This window comes from Phalacrocorax carbo, chromosome 2 (assembly GCF_963921805.1).
Source record: "Phalacrocorax carbo chromosome 2, bPhaCar2.1, whole genome shotgun sequence".
NCBI lineage: Eukaryota > Metazoa > Chordata > Aves > Suliformes > Phalacrocoracidae > Phalacrocorax > Phalacrocorax carbo.
The window spans coordinates 131,950,468-131,972,570 of record NC_087514.1 but is presented as its reverse complement, the minus strand read 5'-3'; the positions used below and the strand labels follow the sequence as shown (position 1 = coordinate 131,972,570).

Genomic DNA, 22,103 nt, shown 5'->3' with positions numbered 1-22,103 from the left:
GTAATATAAGTTTCCTCTTGACATTTTAGATCATAACTTAAACCCCACCACAAACTTCCATTATAATCTTCACTTAATAAACACAAATCAAACTAATTGAATCCTAATGAAAGCTCATTATTTATAAATCATAACTATTACCTTTCTGCCCGGAGTAGAATCACAAAAACCAGGGACAGAGTCCGTAGTAGTAGACACAGGAAAGAAAAGATTATTGGCATCATGAGGAAACATGGAGATTTCATTCTGACGGTACATTCTGTGATGACGAAGTTTTGCTACCCATTCATCAAACAGCTCCTGAGATTTCACCTACACAAAATTCCAGGTTTTATAACATTCACATTCAGAATCACTAACACAAAAACTAAGGTATTTTGTGCTCATTAGACAGCTAGCCTGACTGACCTTTATTGGCAAAATATCAGGAAAGGTTTTCTAATGATGTTCCTAATAAAAAGCACACTGTATGAACTTAAGCATGACAGAAAATTAATCACAGGATGAAGTCAAAAAGAGAAACTTCAATTAATATAGTTATAACTTCCAATGCAGAACTCAATACTTAGCAACTTCTAGATTGAAAAAAAAACCAAATATAAATAAATAAATATTTGGTTTGTCATTTAATAATTGCCATGTTTAGTCAAGGTTTAACTAACTACAAACAGAAATCTGATTTTGGTGATTATTTTAAAACAATATATTCCACAAGTATAGATAAATCTACACCTTTGACTGTGGAAAATACTTCCTGTAGATAAGACAAAAAGCAAGTCAGAACTACTGAAAACAAAAGCACTTGTGCAACAAGTGCATACCCTTTGCTGAAAAAAGTGCTGCTAAACATGAGGCATCTTCGACACTTCTATGTAGAACAGGGTAACTGACTTTGGAACAATACAGTAAGGCCTCTGAAGTTATAGAGTGTAAACTAGACTGCTGACACTAAAAAGTCATTAACAGACCTCCTACTATTAAAAAAAAACCCACCACACACAGCTAGTGTTGTTATTTTGGGAGCAAGGTTATAACAATCTTGAAGACCTACCTTCAGATGGTATATCTGCTCTTCTGTATCCAAATCTATACATTTTGTTGATTTCTTTACAGACATGACAGAAAGTCCAACATCAATACAGCCATGCAGCTTCCCTCTCTCTATCTGCAAAAAAGTAAGAACACCATAATCACCCCATAATAAAGCAAAAGGACAGATATTACCTGCCGAAACCATCATTTTCCCCACTTCAACCTATTGTTTAGAATTGCTGAAACTATTTCCCATTGCCAACAATATGGAATTACTGTTATTTTGGATAAAGTAGTGTTGTTACCTTATAATGGCCTTAAAGGGTTTCAGATCACTTACATCAGCTTGGCATTTGGAATACTTCAAAATCCCTCTGTCCAAAAAGAAGTATCTCTGTAATGGGAAATGTAGAGAATTAAAAACAAACAAAGCACTCCCAAAACCCCCAAACAACACTCCCCCCCACCATTTATTTGGAGGATACCTTCTCTGCTCTTAAGTAACCTTTTTTCAAATAAAACACACCAAGCAAGTCCCACTCACATGGCATGAGGCTTTCAGATATGCATTCCTTTCCTACCTTGTGCCAACCTTTCAAAGGCCATTTCCTCTTTTTCAGCAAGCAGCCCTCCTGCTTCTGTGGCTCCTGGGTACAATTCATTGCTCCCCGGAGTCCTTCTACAATTTCCCAGCTGTCCTGCTTAAACACAAAATCCAAACACAGATCTTATTTCTTCCAAAGAATGGAATTATTAAGAGAGATTCAGGAGGATGAAGGTTTTAAGTAAAAAAACCCCAAATGATGTTGAAATCTAAACTTAGATCCATCTGTATACTTTCTTATGTATCTCCCAAGAAGCAAGACTCCTTTTTATTTTGATAGAAACACTACGAACTAAGCAAAACACTATTTTGATGATACCATCCTTCATTGAATGTATGTGCTTACCAGATTTTTATATGTATATTTTTCTGTACAGACATACACACAATGTATAGCCACCGCCTAGTCACAATGTAGTGTAAAAAACCATCTGCCATCACAGGCAGAAACAGCCTATGCTAAATGGATATGTTTTGTAGGTTATGAAGCAGAAATAAGAGACACTGAAAATTAAGACCTTTTCTATAAAACTCTTTTGCCTGTATTCAGTAACTCAGCATTAGTCCCTAAAGTAAAAATAATAAAAGAAAATAAAAACAAATGAAAAAGCCAGGGAAGTAACTCAAGTAGTATGAGGAACATGACAAAGGGAGAGTACAAGAAAAATAAAAAGCACTCTTCATCAGATACACCTCTAATGAAAAGAGGATCTGTCTTTTGCCATCACTTAAAGGAAAGACATTACAGCAACATAACAGAGAATAGAATAGATCTCATAGTATCTTTACAGTTCTTATTTATGGAACGCCTGCTAATGACAACAACACATGACTTTCAAGATTTCTGATCAGAGATCTCATTAATTATTTATCGCCAGCTACCATAAGATTTGACAGATCTAGAATTAGAAACAACTGACAGGAAACGGTATGTGCTAGTACCATCCCCATAAATTTGAAAAAGACAAATAATACTTTAATGTATAGAATTTAATTACAAAAAAAAAAAAAAGGACTAGTATTAAATCCTTCAGGGAAAACAGAACTATACCAGGTAGGTAAGTACTTGTGGTCCTCCCTGTAAGATACATAGAGAAACATTCCCAAAAAGAACTTCACTGACTCCATAAAAAAAAAACTTTGAAAACAAAAATGAAACAAAAATCAGCAAGGGTGCTAGTTGTGCTGTATTGGGTTTGTGTGGCAAGGTTTTGGTAGCAGAGGGGCTACAGGGGTGGCTTCTGAGAGAAGCTGCTAGAAGCTTCCCCTATGTCTGATAGAGCCAGTGCCAGATGGCTCCAAGACGGACCTGCCACTGGGCCACTGGCCAAAGGCCAAGCCCATCAGTGATGGTGGTAGCATCTCTAGGAAAATGTATTTTAAAAGGGGGGAAAAAACCCACCAACCCTGAGCAACAGCAATTGCAGCCAGAGAGAGGGATAAGAATATGTGAGAGGAACATCTCTGCAGACACCAAGGTCAGTGAAGAAGGAGGGGGAGAAGGTGCTCCAGGCACCAGAGCAGAAATTCCCCTGCAGCTTGTGGTGAAGACCATGGTGAGGCAGGCTGTCCCCATGCAGCCCATTGAGGTTAATGGTGGAACAGATATCCACCTGCAGCTCATGGAGGACCCCACGCCGGAGCAGGTGGGTGCCCAAAGGAGGCTGTGACCCCATGGGAAGCCCACACTGGAGCAGGCTCCTGACAGGACCTGTGGCCCCTTGGAAAGAGAGGAGCCCACACTGGAGCAGGTTTGCTGGCAGGACTTGCAGCCCCATGGAAGGGACCCACGCTGGAGCAGTTTGTGAAGAACTGCAGGCAATGGGAAGGAGTCATGTTGGAGAAATTCATGGAGCACTGGCTCCCTTGGGAGGGACCCCATGCTGGACCAGGGGAAGAGTGTGAGGAGTCCTCCCACTGAGGAGGAAGGAACAGCAGAGACAATGTGTGATGAACAGATTGCAACCCCCATTCCATGTCCCCCTGTACTGATGAAGGGGGGGAGGTAGAGAAATCAGGAGTGAAGTTAAGCCCAGGAAGAAGTGAGGGGTGGGGGAAGGTGTTTTTAAGTTTTGGTTTTATTTCTCATCCTACTCTGATTTGATTGGTAATAAATTAAACTAATTTCCCCAAGTCAGTTTTGCCCATTGATGGTAATTGGTGAGTGATCTCTCCCTGTCCTTAGCTCAACCCATTAGCCTTTCATTATGTTTTCTCTCCCCTGTCCAGCTGAGGAGGGGGAGTGATAGAGCGGCTTTGCTGGGAACCTGGTATCCAGCCAGGGTCAACCCACCCTATGTGCTCATTTATCCGTCTCCAGAATCCTTAAAATTCACCCCCAGAAACCTAGGGAAAAATTACGTCAGGTAATATGCTCATTACTTGGGTAACAAGGCATAATGGCAAACCATCTTCGAAAAGACATTCATTAAACAGCCTCAGGAATGTGATCTCTTATTCCACTGCATTACTGGCAGCACTCCACTATTTTGTTATTATTTTCCTTGCACTGCAGTTCATGGAAAGCTGTTCTGTTTCCCTGGCTTGAGTTCACTCTGCTAGCACCACACAACAGGCTGCAAGCAGTAGAAATGTAGGGCTGAGCAGGTCCTGTCATTCAACACCCTACAGACCACCCACTGATGTTCTACTGCCTGAAGGTAAGTCAAAACTGCAGTTGTCCTAACTGAAATTGTTATCATGACACATATTTTGTGCCCCTACAGGTTTGTGTTTTGTCCATTTTGTAACAAATACCTTTACTCCCTCCAGTTCGAGAGAGATTTTGACAGCTACTTATATACCCTTATTTCTAACAATTAATCATGAAATCATATTTTTCCTATTGAAAACCAGAAGTTACACTGCATATTCTTTATTTTTTATTTTTACTACTTTTGGACTCACTTAAAATTCTCGATAATCATGAACCTTCTCCTGCTTTAGGGTAAATTACTATGGTATCAGACCAGGGAACAGAGAAGATAGTCATGGATATCATGAGCTAGCGGGCTGAAGGCAGAGCAGAATGCCTCCTGGGCTGTTTCTAGCACATCACCCTCACACCAGCCACAGCAGTGCACACTTTTCTGCTACGGACCAACACCACTGGTCTTTCACAGGGTGAAGCTGCCAGAGAACAAAGCAGAGAGCCAGCCTATGCCCATGCAAGGACAGTAGCTAAAGCATGCTGGCTCAGTTTGACAGCTATTCAAGTACAAAGGCAGCTCTCTAAGCCTCCACAATGAAGGACTTTTCCCCCCACTTTTTTTTGACACAACATTCCAGTCTAAACCTTGAAAGCCAAAGACAAATGATGTTCCGCCACCTCTTTTGCCATAAATGTAAATACAAGGCCACTAAATGGTTTCTGCAGTGGTCTTGGATTTCTTTTTCCTGTTCAAGATTATATATTAACCCTTATATAATCACAAGGATTGGGACTGTTATGATGACAGACAGCAGCCTCTTTAAATATCAAATATAGTGTAATGCTACAATTTACATTAACAGCTGAACTTACTGTTGCTTAGATGCCCATGTGTGGATCAAATCTCATCTCCTCAGAAAATACTATCTATTAAATAAGCCAATATAAAAAATAATCTTGACATTAGCTGATTTCAAATTTGGGACTTGGAAAAAGGTAAACAGTTTAAAAAGTGAGACACTTGATAGAACTAGTGAAAGATAATTCTAATTAAGAACTATGAGGAGCATCTGCAAGATTAAGAAAAATGCTGTGTTTATGTTTTTGTTTCTTTCTTCTTGAAATTAGCCAGAACTTAAAAGCTGTTTTGCCTGATTACTAAGCAAGCTATTTCCCTAGCCTTAGCTGAAATATATTAAAGTATACAAACACATAACTTTTCCACTGAGAATTAACCTGATAGCAGTCAAGACTAGTGAACAGCAGATCCTTTTCAGTATTCCAGTGTTATACCTAACAAAGTAACTGTCTCCAACGTTGGATCAAGTTCTCACAGACTTTAAGCTTAAACACAGTACATGGCTGATAGAGTGGAGACAAGCAGAAATTTCAGCACAATCAAGAAAAACACAAAAATCCAGATTCACCTTTCTACAAGCTTAGGAAGAAAGGGACTCCTGAAGCAAGACAGACCCACGCTACATTGGGTGAAGAGGTGAAGAGAAGGGAGCAGCTGAGATATAGCTCAGCCAGTTGCACCCATCTGGAATATATATGGTATCAAATAGTTTTGGTAAAACTTTTAAATGAAGAGCATCTCCTGGCCTGCATCACAACTGCAATTTTGTCTGGGCCTCTCCTGCAGACCAGGCACAAGGCATCTCCCACATTCCTGCAAGAAAGCCACATTTCTCACTGTTGTTCTTGTCAGTGAGATGGCCAAGAAAGTGCCTCCACAATTAAAAAGCATGAAAATGGGAAGAAAAACTGAAGTAGGAGCACTTCTTCCCATTGAACAGGCACAATGGCCTGCCAAATCTCAGGTGAAGGCAAGTCTTACATTTCTGCCTTGGGAACCTCACATTTCAACTGCAAGCTTTATGTGAAGGTAGCTTTAGTTGAATTAGAAATGGATCCTTTTAAAAGCAGAAGACTATTTAATCAAGTGGGTTACTCAAGGAAAGACAAGGAATAGCTCAGAGAATTAACATTTTGGGGAACTGCTGGATATATGCATGGTACCACACTGCAATAACAGCATCTGGTCCTCTTCCACATAGCTCTGTCCAGAAGAGTCCAACCTTTCCAACCTGAACCCCCAAACTCCCACATTTCTCAAAACACTGCTGCTGCAACTCATTTTGGATCCATTTGCTCTTGACTCAAACCCTACAGGATCTTGATAGGTATTTTGTTTTGCCAGAGATCTGACATCTCATTTAATGAGGAAAAAGCATCAGTTGGCTATTGCTGGGAGCCACTGTGGAGGCAAAAGAAAACTGCTTACTCTCTAAATTGAAGGCAAATGAATCAGGCTGGTTGGTTATCATCTGTTCTCATCTGTCTGAAATAGCAGAGATAAAAATTTGAGATATAGGATTTCCTGAAACCTATTAGAAGCATTCAGGTTATGCTCCATTTTGCTGATTCTTATCCCACAACAGGGAACTGAAAAAGATACCCCAAACCACAGTACTAAATTAAAAAAAAAAACAAACAAACAAACAACCACACTGATACAAAAATTTGCGGATACTATCCTTCCAAGTCCAAACCTCCCCGTAAGAGGAAGTGGAGTATCCAGAAAGTTCCCGAAATAAAACTCAATAGCAACAAAGTCACTATTAAGCAGGCATCCTTTATTACAGCACTGGGCAGCACTGGGGATTGATCCACCATAAGTGCTCCAGTGATTCGGTAAACTTCCAAAGATTATATGCTATAAAGTCATACATATTCATAAGATTCCTGAGGATTCATTAACATATGTAAAAACTCAAGCTGCATGCATAGTTGTCTTTTTAGTGGTCTTTGGGGGTCCTCCAGTGGTCTCTGATGGTCTTCCTCACCTATCCGCTGATTGAACTTTGGGTTTTCTTTGCCCATATATAGTCATTGAATTAGCTCCTCAGTCTTTTAGCTTTGGACTGTCACAAGGGGCTGATTTAAACTAGTTCCTCGAGTGCTTATCTCGGCACTGATGTCCTGAGTCTCTGTTATCAATTAATTTACGAGCTTATTCACCATCTTTTTTAATCCTATCTAGCACCAAGTTGCATTCTTCAAATCCCTGAAACTATCTTTGCAAGGGAGGAAACCACATGAGAACAAGGATGCTTACAATAAGGACTAAGTCAAGGACTGTCAGGGGTTTAGTTCTTTCAACACCTCCTCAAAAACCCCACCCAACTCCCACCTGAACAGCATTAACAATTCCAGCATAAGCCTGACACCCAAACTGGTAGTGTCTTAAGGTTATGACACTACCAGAGACTTTTGTATCATTATGGGCCAATATCTGTACAAAATGATCAATGCTGTATTTACATACTTCTCTTAGGTCCAGAAGTGCTCATTTCAGATCAGCACTGGGAACTCACCCTGTAGCTGCTACTTGGCTTATACCTGCTCTGAGCCTGAGAAAAGGAAAACCCATACAATTTGGTCTTCAGAGGTAAGTCTGTCATTAGGTAACTGTAGTCATTTTCTTAATTTAATAAAATAAAACCCTCCTCATTTTCTGCAATATTCTGTGCCATACAGCTACTCAAGGTGAATTATTTCAGTAGAAAGAATGAAGTAATGTGTTGGAATGTCTCTCAGACTGATGCCTGCACTTGCAGCTCCCTGAATGAAACAGATGACAGTGCCAGACTTTCTTCCAGTGTAAAATGCAGTCAGTTGTATCAAATATTTTAAAGCGCCAAAAATAGAAGCCCGCTTTGTGGAGAATAAGGGTTGGCATCAGCTGCAACTAAAGCATTTGTTACGGTTCATAAAATGGGCAGAAATTATTTAATTTTCTTTTCTACAACATGAGGTTTTTTAAAGCAGCATTCCTGACACAAAGCTTCTCCCTCCTGAATCTATTTTAAAAACTAGTTATCATAAAAGACTTAAAAGTACCACAATAGATCTTCTTTTGATTACAGGTCAATTTAAATTTAAATAAGATCAACACCAGTTTTCCTTCCTCACAAAACGCAGTTCGATTTGGGGCTTTGTGGAAGAGATCCTCTTCCATAACTGCAGGAGAGAAGCAGAGAGAAGGAGAGGTGGGATGTGGCAGTAGCCTCCAAACTGCTGTGGGGCTTCAAGGTGAAGGTAAACTTAGTGGAACAGGATTAACTCTTAGTGTCTTCAGTTCACACTGCAGATGTGTTGCATCTGGCAGAAAAAGGCCACCAAGTTTAGCGAAGGAAGGAGTAGGCCTCTCTAGTCCTGCAGCCCTGCTTAAGTCAACTCTTTATTAGCACAATGGACCATCTTCTGCACCATTTCCCAGTCTCAGGAAGCTTATTATTTGGTGCTAGCGTATACCTGCAACACAGTCTGTGCCGAGGAAATCAGAAAGACTCAAAACTGAGACCCTGCTGCTTTGCAGGGGGAGAAAAACAAATGAACTGTTAAGGTCCCTTCCCCTGCAGGTTTCAGAATTTATTTCTACTTAATCAGATTAAAAGACCGGCAGCACAGAGAAAAGCACCCATCAGGCAGATCTGTAGTTAACCTGCAAGCAATGAGCCTAGCTCTGAATGTCACCGAGAGAGGCACAAGTGTTTGATGAAGCCCTCCATGGAGCTGGAGGATGAAGGAAAGAATATCAAAATCATAGCACTCCACTCCCCAATCTGCACAGCATATGGCAAAATTATTTAAACTTTCACGATACTATTAATGAAGAAGTATCAGTAACAGTGTTATAGTGTACTCTTCTACCAGGGCATTGGAAAAAAAAATAATTTGGGGATTTTCAGCAGATTTGTAGAACTTTAGATTGTTGCTGTTTTCTTAATAGAACACCTAAAGTGCTGTCATTTAAATTAATATGCAGATGAAAAGGGCAAATTAAATAACTCTCAGACAGTGGCGTGACTCATGCCCAGTCTTCTCAGCCCTGAGTAGGTGGATATTAGTAGGGATGGACCATGAAGATCCAATTTACCAGTACAAGAGGCTGAGTGAGAAAAGAAGCAATTAATGATATAAACAAAACTACTTGATCAGGTGTGACACGAAATCCTTTGTGGGAAGGGGGCAGGGGGGGCAAGGGGACAGGACACAGGAAATGTCTCAACATCCTCACTGCCCAGACCAACAATTTAGATTTTATAATATATACTGTACTATATGGTTTGCACCACTAAAGAGAAGGCCTATCTAGCAATGTAAAGATCTTTATAATCTGCAAGAGCAGAGCCTTTTGGGGAGCAGGAACAGGGAGCAGATATCCATTCCTCACCCAAAGCATGGCTGTATCCAGGCCAGTAAGTCTTGCAGAGTCCTGCCTCTGTTAGACCTAAAGGTCCCTCTTTTCAAATGCAGCACAGTATATCTAACAAAACGTTTACTGAAACACACTACCATCACAAACTATAATTAATAAATGTATTTTTAAAAGCATAAGGGAAAATGACTCATGGAAGTTATTTTCAAGCAAATATCCAGAGTATGTACTGGACAGGATATATAAATCTCCCCCCCCCCCCAACCCAATTTGTTCTGTAAACTGCAAGATAACTTCAGTGTGAAAGAACAGCCATGTGAAAAACACCCAAAAAGCCAGGGAATTAAGGAAGGAACAGCAATCCACAGCCATGCACATAAACACTAACAAAGCTGAAAGAAACTAATTTAGAAGGAATATTTTTTCTTTCTACATTTTCCTACTTTGAAGGAAAACCTCTAGATCACTTCAGCAGATGCAGAGTTATAGGATAAGCTAGAAAGTTACTGCACTTAGTGAAGAAGGAAATAGGGAAAGTATTAAAGTATTCCTTACAAATCTTAGAAGTCCCTACTTAAAAATAAAAATATGAGAAAAAGCAGTGGAAGCTTAAACAGCACATGTAATTTCTGAAAAACATTTTCAGAAATTTCAGAAATGTACATTTTCAGACTACATAGAAAAGTCAAGCCAGCAGAGCTTTTAGCCCTGCTTAGTGATCATTTCCCAGCATATAACAAGTCAGACAAACTCCCCAACTTCTGTGGGCTTGCCTCTCATTACCACCCCCTGAAAACACAGACAATCCATCAACCCATGTAGGTTCCCCAGATGCAAAAATATACCATTACTTATTTGGTATTGCAGTAACTGACCATAAAAAGATAAATACTGAAACACTGATCAAAGTGGAAATACTTATCACAAAACTCCATATTATCACAAAGAAACACCAACTGTATCGCCCTTCAATATACATTGGGAAACAACCTCCTTTATACCTCCGTTTAACTTAACCCGATAGGTGTATGAGGCAATTTACCATCTGCCTGACTATAATGAATGAGCATGGATGTACCAGGAATACAAACAAAACACCAAGCTGCATCTCTTACCTTGGTCAGGTACCCCTTGCATTTTTTTGTACAAGGATCGAACACTAAAATATTGGGGATCAAAAAGATGACATTTAACCCTACTGAATTATTCCTTTTCTCCAAAGAGTGCAGGTGAGAACAAAATGGTTAAGAAATAGGACCTGCTAATAGTATCAAAAGCCTGAGCTAGCCAACAGATTTGATAACATTAAATGGCAGTAAACAAGGTTCTTGCAGAAATAGCTGCTGCAAAAGTACGGTTGCTTATATTGGCTGTGTAACACACCAGTGGATTTAGTCATGCTTATGTAGATCTTATTTAGATACTACATGATAACACTTGATAGACAGAAACTGTTGAAACAGACAATACCAAATGTTTTAAATTACACTTTATAAAGGTAATCTCATACCGAGGTTATAAAAAATAATGTTGCAGAAAACCAAAAAAGGCATCCTGAAAGCAAGGACTCCTTTGCTTGGTATACTAGAAATGCACAGCATTTCTTACAAGCACAGCACTTTAAAAGGCATAAATTGTTCAGAGATTTGTCTGCCTTGCCAATTGTATGTACAGGGCCAGAAGTCCCAGAAAAGCAGGTGCTATTTGAAAACACAGCTGAGGTCTCCAAAGCTTTTGGAATGCTCAATTCCAATTAAAATTTCGAACAGAGGCAGCTTCAAGAGCTCCACCAAGCCAGCATCTGTACAAATAAAAGTTTATGTTCAGCACATTGCTCATGATTTTGCAAGCATGGTTTGCGCATTTAAGCTTAATTCTCAATGTGGCTGCAGGTCAACGTTTCTTGCCCACAAACAAAAGCTGTCTTCAGCAGTGTCACTTGTCAGGTGCAAACACTCATAGACATGTCTTTTAAATCTGTAAGGTTTAAAGAATAGCGTAACCTCTGCAGAAAGCAAAGCATCTTTTGCATAAGGCACCCAGATGCATCATGTTACACAAATATTTATTCTACTAAGTACAGTTCTACAGCAACAAGCAGCACACACAGGCATTCACAGGCACTTTTTCAACATCAATGTTCAATGAAAGTTTAACTATATCAAGTTTCATAACAATGTGTTCTCTTCACACAGGTATGCACACCTTTCCCTGAAAACTTGAAATAAGCAGAGCAGTTACACAATAATCTACCACAGAAGTGATATCTTACATGGAAGACCTGGGATTTCAGGATCAAACCACTGAGACCAAGCCATGGCAGCAGCAGTACTTCACTACAGAGACACCATACATACGTGATAGGAATTCAATTCACTGTTAGCATTCCAGTTTTATGAGTGCCTGCTATTCGGCAATGCGTGTTTACTGTATTTGACTCGGAACAAGATGCTGTTACCAACAACAACAAAAAAAGAAAACAGAGTAAGGAAAACAGGGGAGTAATGAATTACAACAAACAAGCAACAGGAAAACAGCATTTAAGAGATTCATCACTACTCGAGCAAAAGTAACAGCTTCGTAATGCTTTCAGTTTGGTTGAAAAAGTTTGCATTACCTGTCGACTTCCCTGCTTGGAGGAGCAGCTGCTAGTGCTTCTAGAAGGAGACAACATTTTCTGGGATACACCAAAGCTTTTTTCTTCACTCATGATCCAATACCATTTGTTTCACACAAGCTCACTTAGAACACCATTAGAAGGTGATTTAGAAAATGTGTCAGAAAACTCCTGAGACAAACACAGAACCTCTTCTTCACTGAAATGCAGTCCAGTGGCATGATCTGCATCCCACACAAATTCCTAAAAGGAAGAAGAAAAGCAAAAAGCCAAGTTATCAGATGCCATCTCTTACTGCCATCCTGTAGCATGGATCATGAAATCATAATAAAGTCTTTGGTAATACAAGCTGACTGCTTTACTGTACAGTGTTAGAAATTAATTCAACAACCACTTTCTTTAAGATAAATTTTCAAGACTCAAACAGGAACAATAGGAATTTTGGATCCTAAATGCATGATTTAGTTACCACTATTTATTCAGAGGAGATAGTATAGTATCAAGCACCTTAGCACCTTTTTAATAATAATCCAATAAAAAGATTAATCAAGGCACACAGAGTATAAGAAATTAACTATATAAAAAGAACCAAAACATCCTCAAAATTAGAAGAAAACATCTAATAAAAGGTCTCACAAAAAGGATGGTGAATAACCTCCAAAATATCTTTTTTACCCCAGTTCCTTGATAATTTAAACAAGTAAGCATGGCTTCAGTTTGTAAGGGGAAAAAAAATCTCTCCATATTAAAAAGCAATACATAGAAGTGAAGAGCAGGCAAACGCAGCTGCACAGAGCTGTGCATGACCACTCTTACCTGGAATAGGAAAGTTGTAACTATTGTCACATCAGTCGTCTCACTCTGTGACTATAAGACTAATTAACAGTCTGTTTAATAACAGTGCTGTTTGCAGCATATGCAAATAAAAGCCATACCAGAAACTCCCAATAACGGATTTCCAGTGTGGGCAAGAGTTGTCATGGTAACTGCATATTTTTTTAAAAACCAAACAGAGGACGTAACAAAAGGGTGATGCTTTCCAAAACCTGGGGTGGTGGTGGAGCTCTATGAGTCGTGTATCACTTCAGATTTCGTTGTCTTGGGCAAGGAATTTGCACATTAGGAAGAGCGCAAGAACCACCACTGAGGAAGGTAAGGAGGTTTCCACAAAGAGAAGAGAAATTTCATTGACGAAACAGGGAGGCACCACTGTACAATCCCCTTGCTTGCACTGCCAGAACTCTCCTGAACTGGGTTCACTGGTTATTGAAGTTTGTCATTCATTTTTTCAAGTAAAGACTTAAAAGCCTATTCTGCAAGAAGCGGCATTTTACAATATCTAGTAAACCACTTTGTGTATTTTAAGTTTGTTTTCTTTCATAAACAATCAACCCCCCAAAAAAACCCACCCAAAAAAAAATCTACACCACACCCCCACCCCCCCATCCCACCCCCCAAAAAAAAAAACCACCAAAACCCCAACAACTCCCACCCAAAACCAGGTGCTATTTTTAGGATGAAGACAACAGTATGATGCGGAAAACCTCTCTCCCTACTGCTGTAGTCTGAAGCATCCAGCTCCTGAACAACAACCTTTTGCAATCTACAGTGCCTCTTTGCAGTACAATTTGATGTAACATTTCAACCAACATGCCCTCTTTTCACCTGAAACAAGGTCTCTCTTCGTGGCATTTACCTTACCTGGTTAGAAATACTCAATTATTATTTCCAGCAATCATCAGACAGGTACAAAGCCAGCAAGCACAACACAAGAGCTGAAGAAAATCAGAACAGTACAGCAATGGGATAGCAAGGTCTATACTTGGCCTAGTCCATGGGTTTCACACTGAAATTACTACTGAGATTAGGAATAGTGCATTTTGGAGAAGGTATAGTTGCTTTCTATCTGGAAGATAAATTTGTGTGGCATTTCATTAAGGACTAGCACTTTTAATAGGTTTAGATTTATTTCACTTTACACAAGTTTTTACTGTGGAGTAAGTATAAAGAATAACTTTCTTGCTTAATTTCAAGCTGCATTTAGTAAAAGAGATTAATGAGAGCATCTCTATTAACAAGCAGAGGTCAAATATTCACAATAGGAATTGAAACATGCTTCCTGCAAACCCATCATTCAGACACCCCCCTTGAAAGTACCATTCAGCTAGTGCTTTATCTTTTTGGCACACTGCTCCGATAACCACCTGCCTTCTTCACTGCCTCATGTTCAAAATGAGCACTTTATCACTTGGCTTTTATCAGTGATTATCTGGCATTTTGGCAAAGACTGGCAGAGGTCATGGCAAGAAACTGGCTCTAATTTGCAGGAAAATGCACTGAAAGCTGCTGTTACCAGTACTTTGGGAGTGTATCTCCAGGACATGCTAGTTGTAAGTTAAATAATGCCCTTCAACTATTTGAACACACAGTGCAATGGTTGTGATGTCCTGGAAGAGTCAGGTAACTGAAAAAACCAGATGTCCCATGCATTTAACATGAAAAGAATCCATATAATCAGAAGAGTATTTCTATCATCATGTTTTTGGTGTGGAGTCTAAATTAAGGTGTGGCTACGTTAGCATTTTAGAACAGAGGAGAACACCGCTTCCGCTGCAAATCTACTGGTCCCGCCTCTTGTCACATTTAGGTTTGCACTGCAAGGCGGTCTTGGAGTATGAAAACCAAATCCCTTTTGGATGAAATGTGTTCCAGGAGTGCATCCAGTGCTCAAAGCGTTGAGTCCATGGCACCAGACCAGAGCTAGTCCTGACTAGTCCCACCACAGTGTACATGTTGGGTCCTCACCCTTAACTGATTCACTGCAAAGGTCCACTTTTACTGCACTGCTGCATCTGCTAACATTGACGTCATCTAGACGCAGACTTGCGCCACCTAAGTACTTAAGATCTCCTAGGGCAATGTAATTTGTCCTTTTGGAATCAAAAAGAGAGAGAGATGGGCACTTTTCCAGAATTCAAATAACCTGAAGGTGACTCAGCCAACTAACCAGAGGTGCTTAATTCCAGGTGGGGTAAATCTGACAGAGAGTACATGAAGTATTTTGTCAGTCTGCCTCCAAAATTGGGCTTTTGAATTTTCTTTTATTCCTTCAAATTAATTTACTACATGGGCTGAAGAAAAGGCTTTTGTTACCAGCCCTGAGGAAGGAGTGAAACATGCCCTCTCTCCAAAGTGTTTTATTATTATTTTATTGGTGTTTCCCAGTAATATAACTTATTACCTTGAGACTTCCAGACTTGAACATGGAAGCGTATGTGAATAATAAACATGGCCCAACTCATCTGTGAAAACTGCTGCATGCTCCAGCAACTACTTGGTGCTCCTTTATTAAAATTCTTTTCAAGTTTAGGAAGAAAAAGAGAAAACTGTGGTTGTCCTTCAACAATAACCCACTTACTCTTCCTGGAAGAAGGTGTGAAAACATTGATCCTGCATCCCAAAGTGGCTCATATTCTGGCTGCCAGCAGCAGTGACTGGGCCTCTCTAGAGCAGCTGATATTTTACATTTCCTGTGGAACTTAAGCCTACCAGGTACAAGAGCAATTACAAGCTTAAAGTGGGCATAAAAATCAGTATTATACTAAGTTAAGGTTGCAGCTAAAATTGATGTTTTGAGGTCATCACGATCCAATTACTTCAGGTTCAATACATTTTGCTCCTTCCCATGCCCCAGGATGGCCTCAGAACTGTGTTTGTTCCCACTTTTCCTCCAGAGCACACAGTGCCACTTACTTTGATTTGTCTTTTTGGAGTAGACCAAAGGTGTGAGGCTGAGGCAAATCCACATAAATTTAGGACAGGAATTTCCACAAGTGCTAAGTATTGCCCTAATTTTTCACTATCAAGTCAACAGCAGCAAAAGTAGGCCAACAGTACTTTTGCAAATGACCTCGCCAGGTGCGTTTTAAAGAATTAAGAATACATGGGTATCAAATATTATTTGTAGCTACTACATCCTAAACCCATAAACAGCACTTATCTCTACTTATCAGCTGTTACTAAGAGCCTTATCATTCTACATCAACTAAAGCTAATATAAACATAAGATAATACGTACAACAGGAAGACCTGTTTTTAAAAAAAGTACTGTCTCAAGTTGTCCTCAAACCTTTAAAACTGCACAGGTTCAAAGCAACCTCTCAGCATCACAATTCATCTCTTGCAACTCTCAAAACAACAAGCTTACAACAAATTCCAAGTTGTTTCACATCTCACAAAACAGAGGCAGAAATTCAGAAAAAAACCTGAAAACTGCACTAAAAAAAAATTAATATTATGCAATAGTTTGTTATAGTTTTGGAAGAAAAATAAAGCCTTAACAGCTGCTTCAGAGCTGATTCAGCAGTGAAAGAACACTGAAGAGGGATTTTGAGCAGCAAAACTGGAAGCGTACATCTCATTCTATAAATGTAGTCAATTCAGGCTCTGTAGATAGAATAATAGAAACAACAGAAAGTCTGATGAGAGTCGTGGACATAGGAAGCACAGGACTGAGCAATCCTAATCAGAGCTGCAAGCAACATTGAGTGACTTTCACTGAATTAAAAAAGAATCCATGCTAAACCCTTTTCTCTGTAGCTATTATTAAATTATTAAGTTATATTCATGCACGTCCACCTGGATAAGCAAAGCAACAGCCTATTCCAGGTAATGCTTTCATGATTTTCTCTGTTATAGTTCAAATTGTCAGCTTTAATTTATCCCAGTGTCTTATCTGGCTCAAAAAAAGGAAAAAAATATTTATAGACTACAGATACTACTGGAGATGTCTTTCTGTGGAGGGTATTAGCTGTTCCTGAACTACCGTAAGATTCATACTATTCAAGGACAAAACACACAAATACTGTACTGTTGCTAACTATTCTCTTTACCGAAGAAAACTCGCAGGAACAAACACAAAATAGTTTAACACAACTAAGTTATTAAAACTGCCTTTGAAAGCAAAAGTTCAGACCACTTAGGGAGACTAATAATAACAGCAAGTATTTCAGAACTGCCTTCAATCAGATAGGTGCTGTCTCTAGACTTAACTCAAATCATAACCTCTGTTGAGCAGCTGCTTTCATTAGCCATGGACACATACTACTCTCTGAAGTAGTCTGTGATGCAAAGAAACAGTTGCTTCCATCTGGAGCACCTCCTTAAGGAGGCTATTGTAGTAATTAAATCATGCTATTTCAGTGACCCAAAAGAGGAAAATTTAGTTCAAACAAAACTCAGAGACACACAGAGTGGGAAAGAAAAGCAGCTAGGTGAAGACAAACATACCACATTTAACAGCAAATTACTTTGCGTGTATAATGTTCATCACTTGATGAAAGAAAATCCTGTACATTCCAGTGTACAGAAAGCAAAAAAACCCAAAACAAAACCACAGAAACAATCCAGTAGAACACATCTTACGAAAGACATCACAGAAGAACATGCTTCAGTGTCAAGTCTAGTCAGGCTCTCCTGAAGCAAAGCAAACATCTGCTGATTCACTAAACCTTGGGGCAAATAATTCAATCCTTATTAGACAAATCTTATATAAATTTAGAAATAGGTCAATCAGCATCCTGAACTGTAAGCATATATAAAAATACCACCTTTTCCTCACCACAGAAACTGACTATAATACTGCATGTGACATGATTTGTTTTAAAATGTCTAATCTTGACACTGTTTCCACTCCCCCCAGAGATCTGCGATAGATTACACTTGCATAAAAAAAGCTTGCTGGGTATATATTCTAGACAGGTACGTCAAGAATCTTGGTGACTAGTGATACAGAAAATACATGTAGTAATGGCTATATTATTACAGTAATTACTCAGCTGTCATACCACCTTTTCCACCCAACTTTTAATCATAGTTGAGAATCATAACTAATAGGACTGACCTAGCTCACAGTCAGGTCTTAAATAATTAATTCTTCTCTCCTTTTCAGAAGGGGCCTTGCCTAGGGACAGCCTGGCAGCTCAGGGCTCTCTAGCAGGAGCTACCAGACTGAGTGGGGTCCCACATGCTCCCTCCAGCTTTCAGGGTGACTCTCACAGACTTGACTGAGAAGCCAGAAGCTGGAGGACAGTAGGAACTAGATTGTGACCCAGTAACAGAGGGGTGCACAGCCTCTCTGTCAAGAGGATGGAGCAGAAAACAGTACTGAGCCGTGATCAAATCCTATGCTGGAAGCACATACACAGCATACAGCAGTGCTAACAAGGTTGATAGCTCTCCCCCTGCTCAATTAATAAAACAGCAGTGGGTCTATTTGCACTGGAAGTGCTATTCATTTAGAGAAGACCTTACAAGTGAAAAGACAAAGGAAGATCAGGCAATAGAAAAGAGAAAGGCTTATTATAATTTTTAGTAAGGAAAGTAACAGGCATGTGGTATCTTTTTACAGTCTGTACTAAAAACCTTGGAAAGGCCCATCTGTCCCAGCGTTGGTACAAGTGGAAGTGTTACCGTCAGAGCTTTGGCATGAGCTTAATGACCTTTCATTTTTCTGCTATCTGTTACTATTTAAAGCTTTGCTTTGTTCACTAAAACAAAGATACCCCACTATGCCCTGAGGCTTATTCCTTTTTAAAACTGCACTTGTTATTGCTAAAGTGTTACTGAAATACACAGTTTGTTTTCCTAGATTCAGTTTTGATAGGCACAATGTTAGTTCTGGAAGTCAGTGTCTTCTTGTGTAAATATCTGTCAGTCTGCCAGCATGTAGTAATTCAAGTTCTTAAGACAGCACTGGCTGCACATCAAGACATCACTTTCTGTCAAATCACTGAAGGCATTCATGTAACTTCAAATCAGACTGTCTCTTTGTGCCCTGATAAGCTGCATAATACTGTGAGATGCATAAATCTATCAAGGCTGACATCAAGCAATATATTTTAGTAAACCAGCTGACATAGTTGGTTTCACTATGGAGAAAGAAACCCAAAACCTATCACCTGTCGTTTCAGGCAGAACAGCAAATAGGACTACTGGAAGAGTGTTGGTGGCCCAGGAATGATCCTCACTGAAGTCTAAAAGAAAACATCATGGGGTACGTATGAACAGCAAAACACAACACAGAGATCCTTTAGCTCATGCAGGAAATCTAAACGTGTTCATTAGAGTGGTAGGATCCAATAAACCTGCTTTGTCCTCTTTGATGTGGTGTTTTACTTTTCACGCTTTGCCATGATCTACATTCTAAAAAGAAAAACCCAAACCAAAACCACAAAAAACCCCACCCCAACATCAACCAAAAAACTAAGGTCCCCCTCCCAGAAATCTGTTTTCCCACAATACACTGGAATTGTCATGTATGTCTTTGTGTACGTCACTTAATTTCTAAAAGACAAAAAGTTACAAAGGAAATAACACTTCCCGTTGAGAATGTTTAGTGCTTCTCCTTTATAAGCAGGCCTATTAGCTCAAAATTTAAATCACATTAACTTTAATGACCATGGTAACAAGATTCAGTTCTTCCTAGGATACACAAATTCATTTATGCACTTTATAAAGTGTAATGACCATGAGTTATAAAAATGTCACATTTCTTCTTGATCAACTTACCATACCTTTGGAGGCTTCTGTCTCGAAGTCCATTCCAGTACACCTTTGCTGGTGTACTTTATGACATTAGTATTTAATAAATGCAGACAGAGCTACAGCTTTCTTTTAAATTTTATGCAGATTATTTCTTTACCAAAGGTCTTTCATATTAAGATAGCTTGATACATCAAAAGATGTGTATAGTATTCTGAACAAGGATGGGTAGTTAGCACATCAGTGTTAACCCTTTTCAGCATCATCTTAGGCGAGGGGCTGCTGACATCCTAAAACAGTGTTTCTGAACACACAATGTGTGAATAAACCTTGACACTTTAGAGACGCACTGCAGGAAGCAATTAACACATATAAAGTATACCAAGGACAATTAGTCCTCCAAGTGCTAAGTATTTTTGTTATTAATACCAAAAGGTAAGAGTTTGTTAACTCTAAGTTTTCAATAAAAAAAGAAAGGCAAATATAAAGAAAAAAAGTATAAACAGAAATTTATTTCTTTTAAATAAAAATTACAACTATTAAGGCTTGGGATGGAGCTCTACAAGGAGAGACAGGACGATGCCTGCACCTGTCCTTTTGCTTAGAAAGACACATCACGTATGCAGGTGACAAGAACTATGAGAAGCAGCTGTGGATGGAGTGAATCATGTTCTTGGAAGATTCTACATTGCAGTTGGTTTTAAATCCATTCATATTTATAATCATAAAAAACACCTTGACAATGGGAACCAGGAAAGAGATTCCACAGATCAGGTTTTCTGCAAATTACCCTCTTAGCATAGGATAAAGATGAACTGAAAGAGACCTAAAGCTGAGAGATGCAAGATGTGGAAAACCAGATTATAAATCTGAATTATTACATACAATGTTTTGCCCAGGTAATATGAAATGGGAAAATATCAATCACAACAGCTGGCTCAGCCAAAGAAAATGCAGGCTAGAGTTGAGGGCTTTCAACTGGGTTAACAGGGTAGATCTTAAGCAGTAAACAGACCAAAAAAGGGATCCTCTCCCCACCACAAATGATAGAACCCCACCACCACCTCCTTAAAATCTGAAATGCTAGAGGAGAACCCAAATCCAGCTAGGGTTACCTTAAAGGTTCTACTTGTGCAGAGCTGGTAAAGGAACTTTTGACCTTGTAAAAGGAAGAAAGTGCACACAAAGCTGCAGAAGCATTAACTATACTCGGGAAGAACCGAAGGTCCATTCCAGAGTGAGTGCTTTCATGTCAGATCTTGTCCTGCCACTGCCTACCTACAAAGGAACAAAATCTAAAACCAAGTTAGGAGATTGGCCAAAAAGGAAAGCTTCAATTAAGATTGAATAATTTAACGCTATCACAAGACAACCCAGATCAAGGAAGATGTATAGAGTTTTAATGCACTAAGTTTGTTTGTACAAGTCTACTGCAGTATGACATCCCAATGTAAAAATATGGCCTGCCTCCAGCAATAGAGCTCAGAGATAATACAAAGCTGCTGAGAACTTTTATGGGTCTCAGTAGCAGCTCAGTGCCTCCACTGAAAGGTTAGAGCTCAAATTTATATTCACTTTTAAAACTGCCAAAGCAGTTAAAGAAATTCTTGCTCCCAAGCAATTTGTTACTGTCCCTTTTCTGAAGATCAGCAGTTCCCCTGCCAAAAACTAAATAAATTTTAAAAAACAGTAAAAAAAAAATCACAGGAGCCCTCCCCAATCCACTTCAGTGGAAAGCCATTTGTCACAAGGGGTAGGGATGCAGGGATGGTGATCACCAACTTGTGGGTAAGAAAGCAGAAGCAGTATGATTTTCAACTGATCTGAAAGATACACTGTTCATAATGTTACATTTAGATTCAGGTTAGTGTAAGATACTGACTATCTATTTGAATTTAATTAAAGCCAAAATAAATTCTGCATGATTAAAAAAAACTTCAGTTACACTCCCATTTTCAAGCGTTTTTATAGGTTTAAAAGATGGAAAGTTTTAATTAGGATGCCTCAGCAATATGAAAGAATGAATAATTTAGAGAACTTGATTTGAGCTCAGTGAAAAGGTGCTACAACTTAACAACCCATATTTGTTATTTCTAATGAGTACACTCATTTTTTACTTCAGTTCCTGTCACTGTAAACAGGCTAGAGACAGCAGACGACAACGTGAAGACTTTTATAATGTGTGTGGGTCTAGCATCTTGGTTACTTCATAGCATTTTCAAGGTTGGTTATACTTGAACCACAACTAACAACTGGATTTTAATTATAGGCTATAAAAGCAGCAATAAACAGAAGTGATGTAGATTCCCCTTAAAACGCTTAATAGAAGTGTGTCACCATTCTTGGTCTTTGCCTTCTATCCCTCTACTCTCCTCCCAACCTCTCAATATTTTTGTGTTTCTAAAATGCTGGCGTATGGCACTGGCTTTTC

The 22,103-nt window shown here is 39.2% G+C and overlaps 1 protein-coding gene across 4 annotated transcripts in view; it reads right to left on the bottom strand.

The window, feature by feature from the left end:
• OSBPL3 (oxysterol binding protein like 3) overlaps positions 1-22,103 on the bottom strand; it is a 93,653-nt gene that overhangs the window by 38,485 nt on the left and 33,065 nt on the right. For 2 of the 4 annotated variants that reach the window (XM_064444410.1, XM_064444413.1), the window contains exons 3-7: positions 12,131-12,373; positions 1,614-1,733; positions 1,373-1,426; positions 1,052-1,165; positions 142-312 (exon numbers count right to left, since the gene is read on the bottom strand). In XM_064444410.1, the coding sequence (XP_064300480.1) occupies positions 142-312; positions 1,052-1,165; positions 1,373-1,426; positions 1,614-1,733; positions 12,131-12,223 (552 nt within the window). In that variant the 5' untranslated portion in view covers positions 12,224-12,373. The remainder of the gene's footprint in view (positions 1-141; positions 313-1,051; positions 1,166-1,372; positions 1,427-1,613; positions 1,734-12,130; positions 12,374-22,103) is intronic. The other 2 variants (XM_064444412.1, XM_064444414.1) reach the window with 1 other exon arrangement.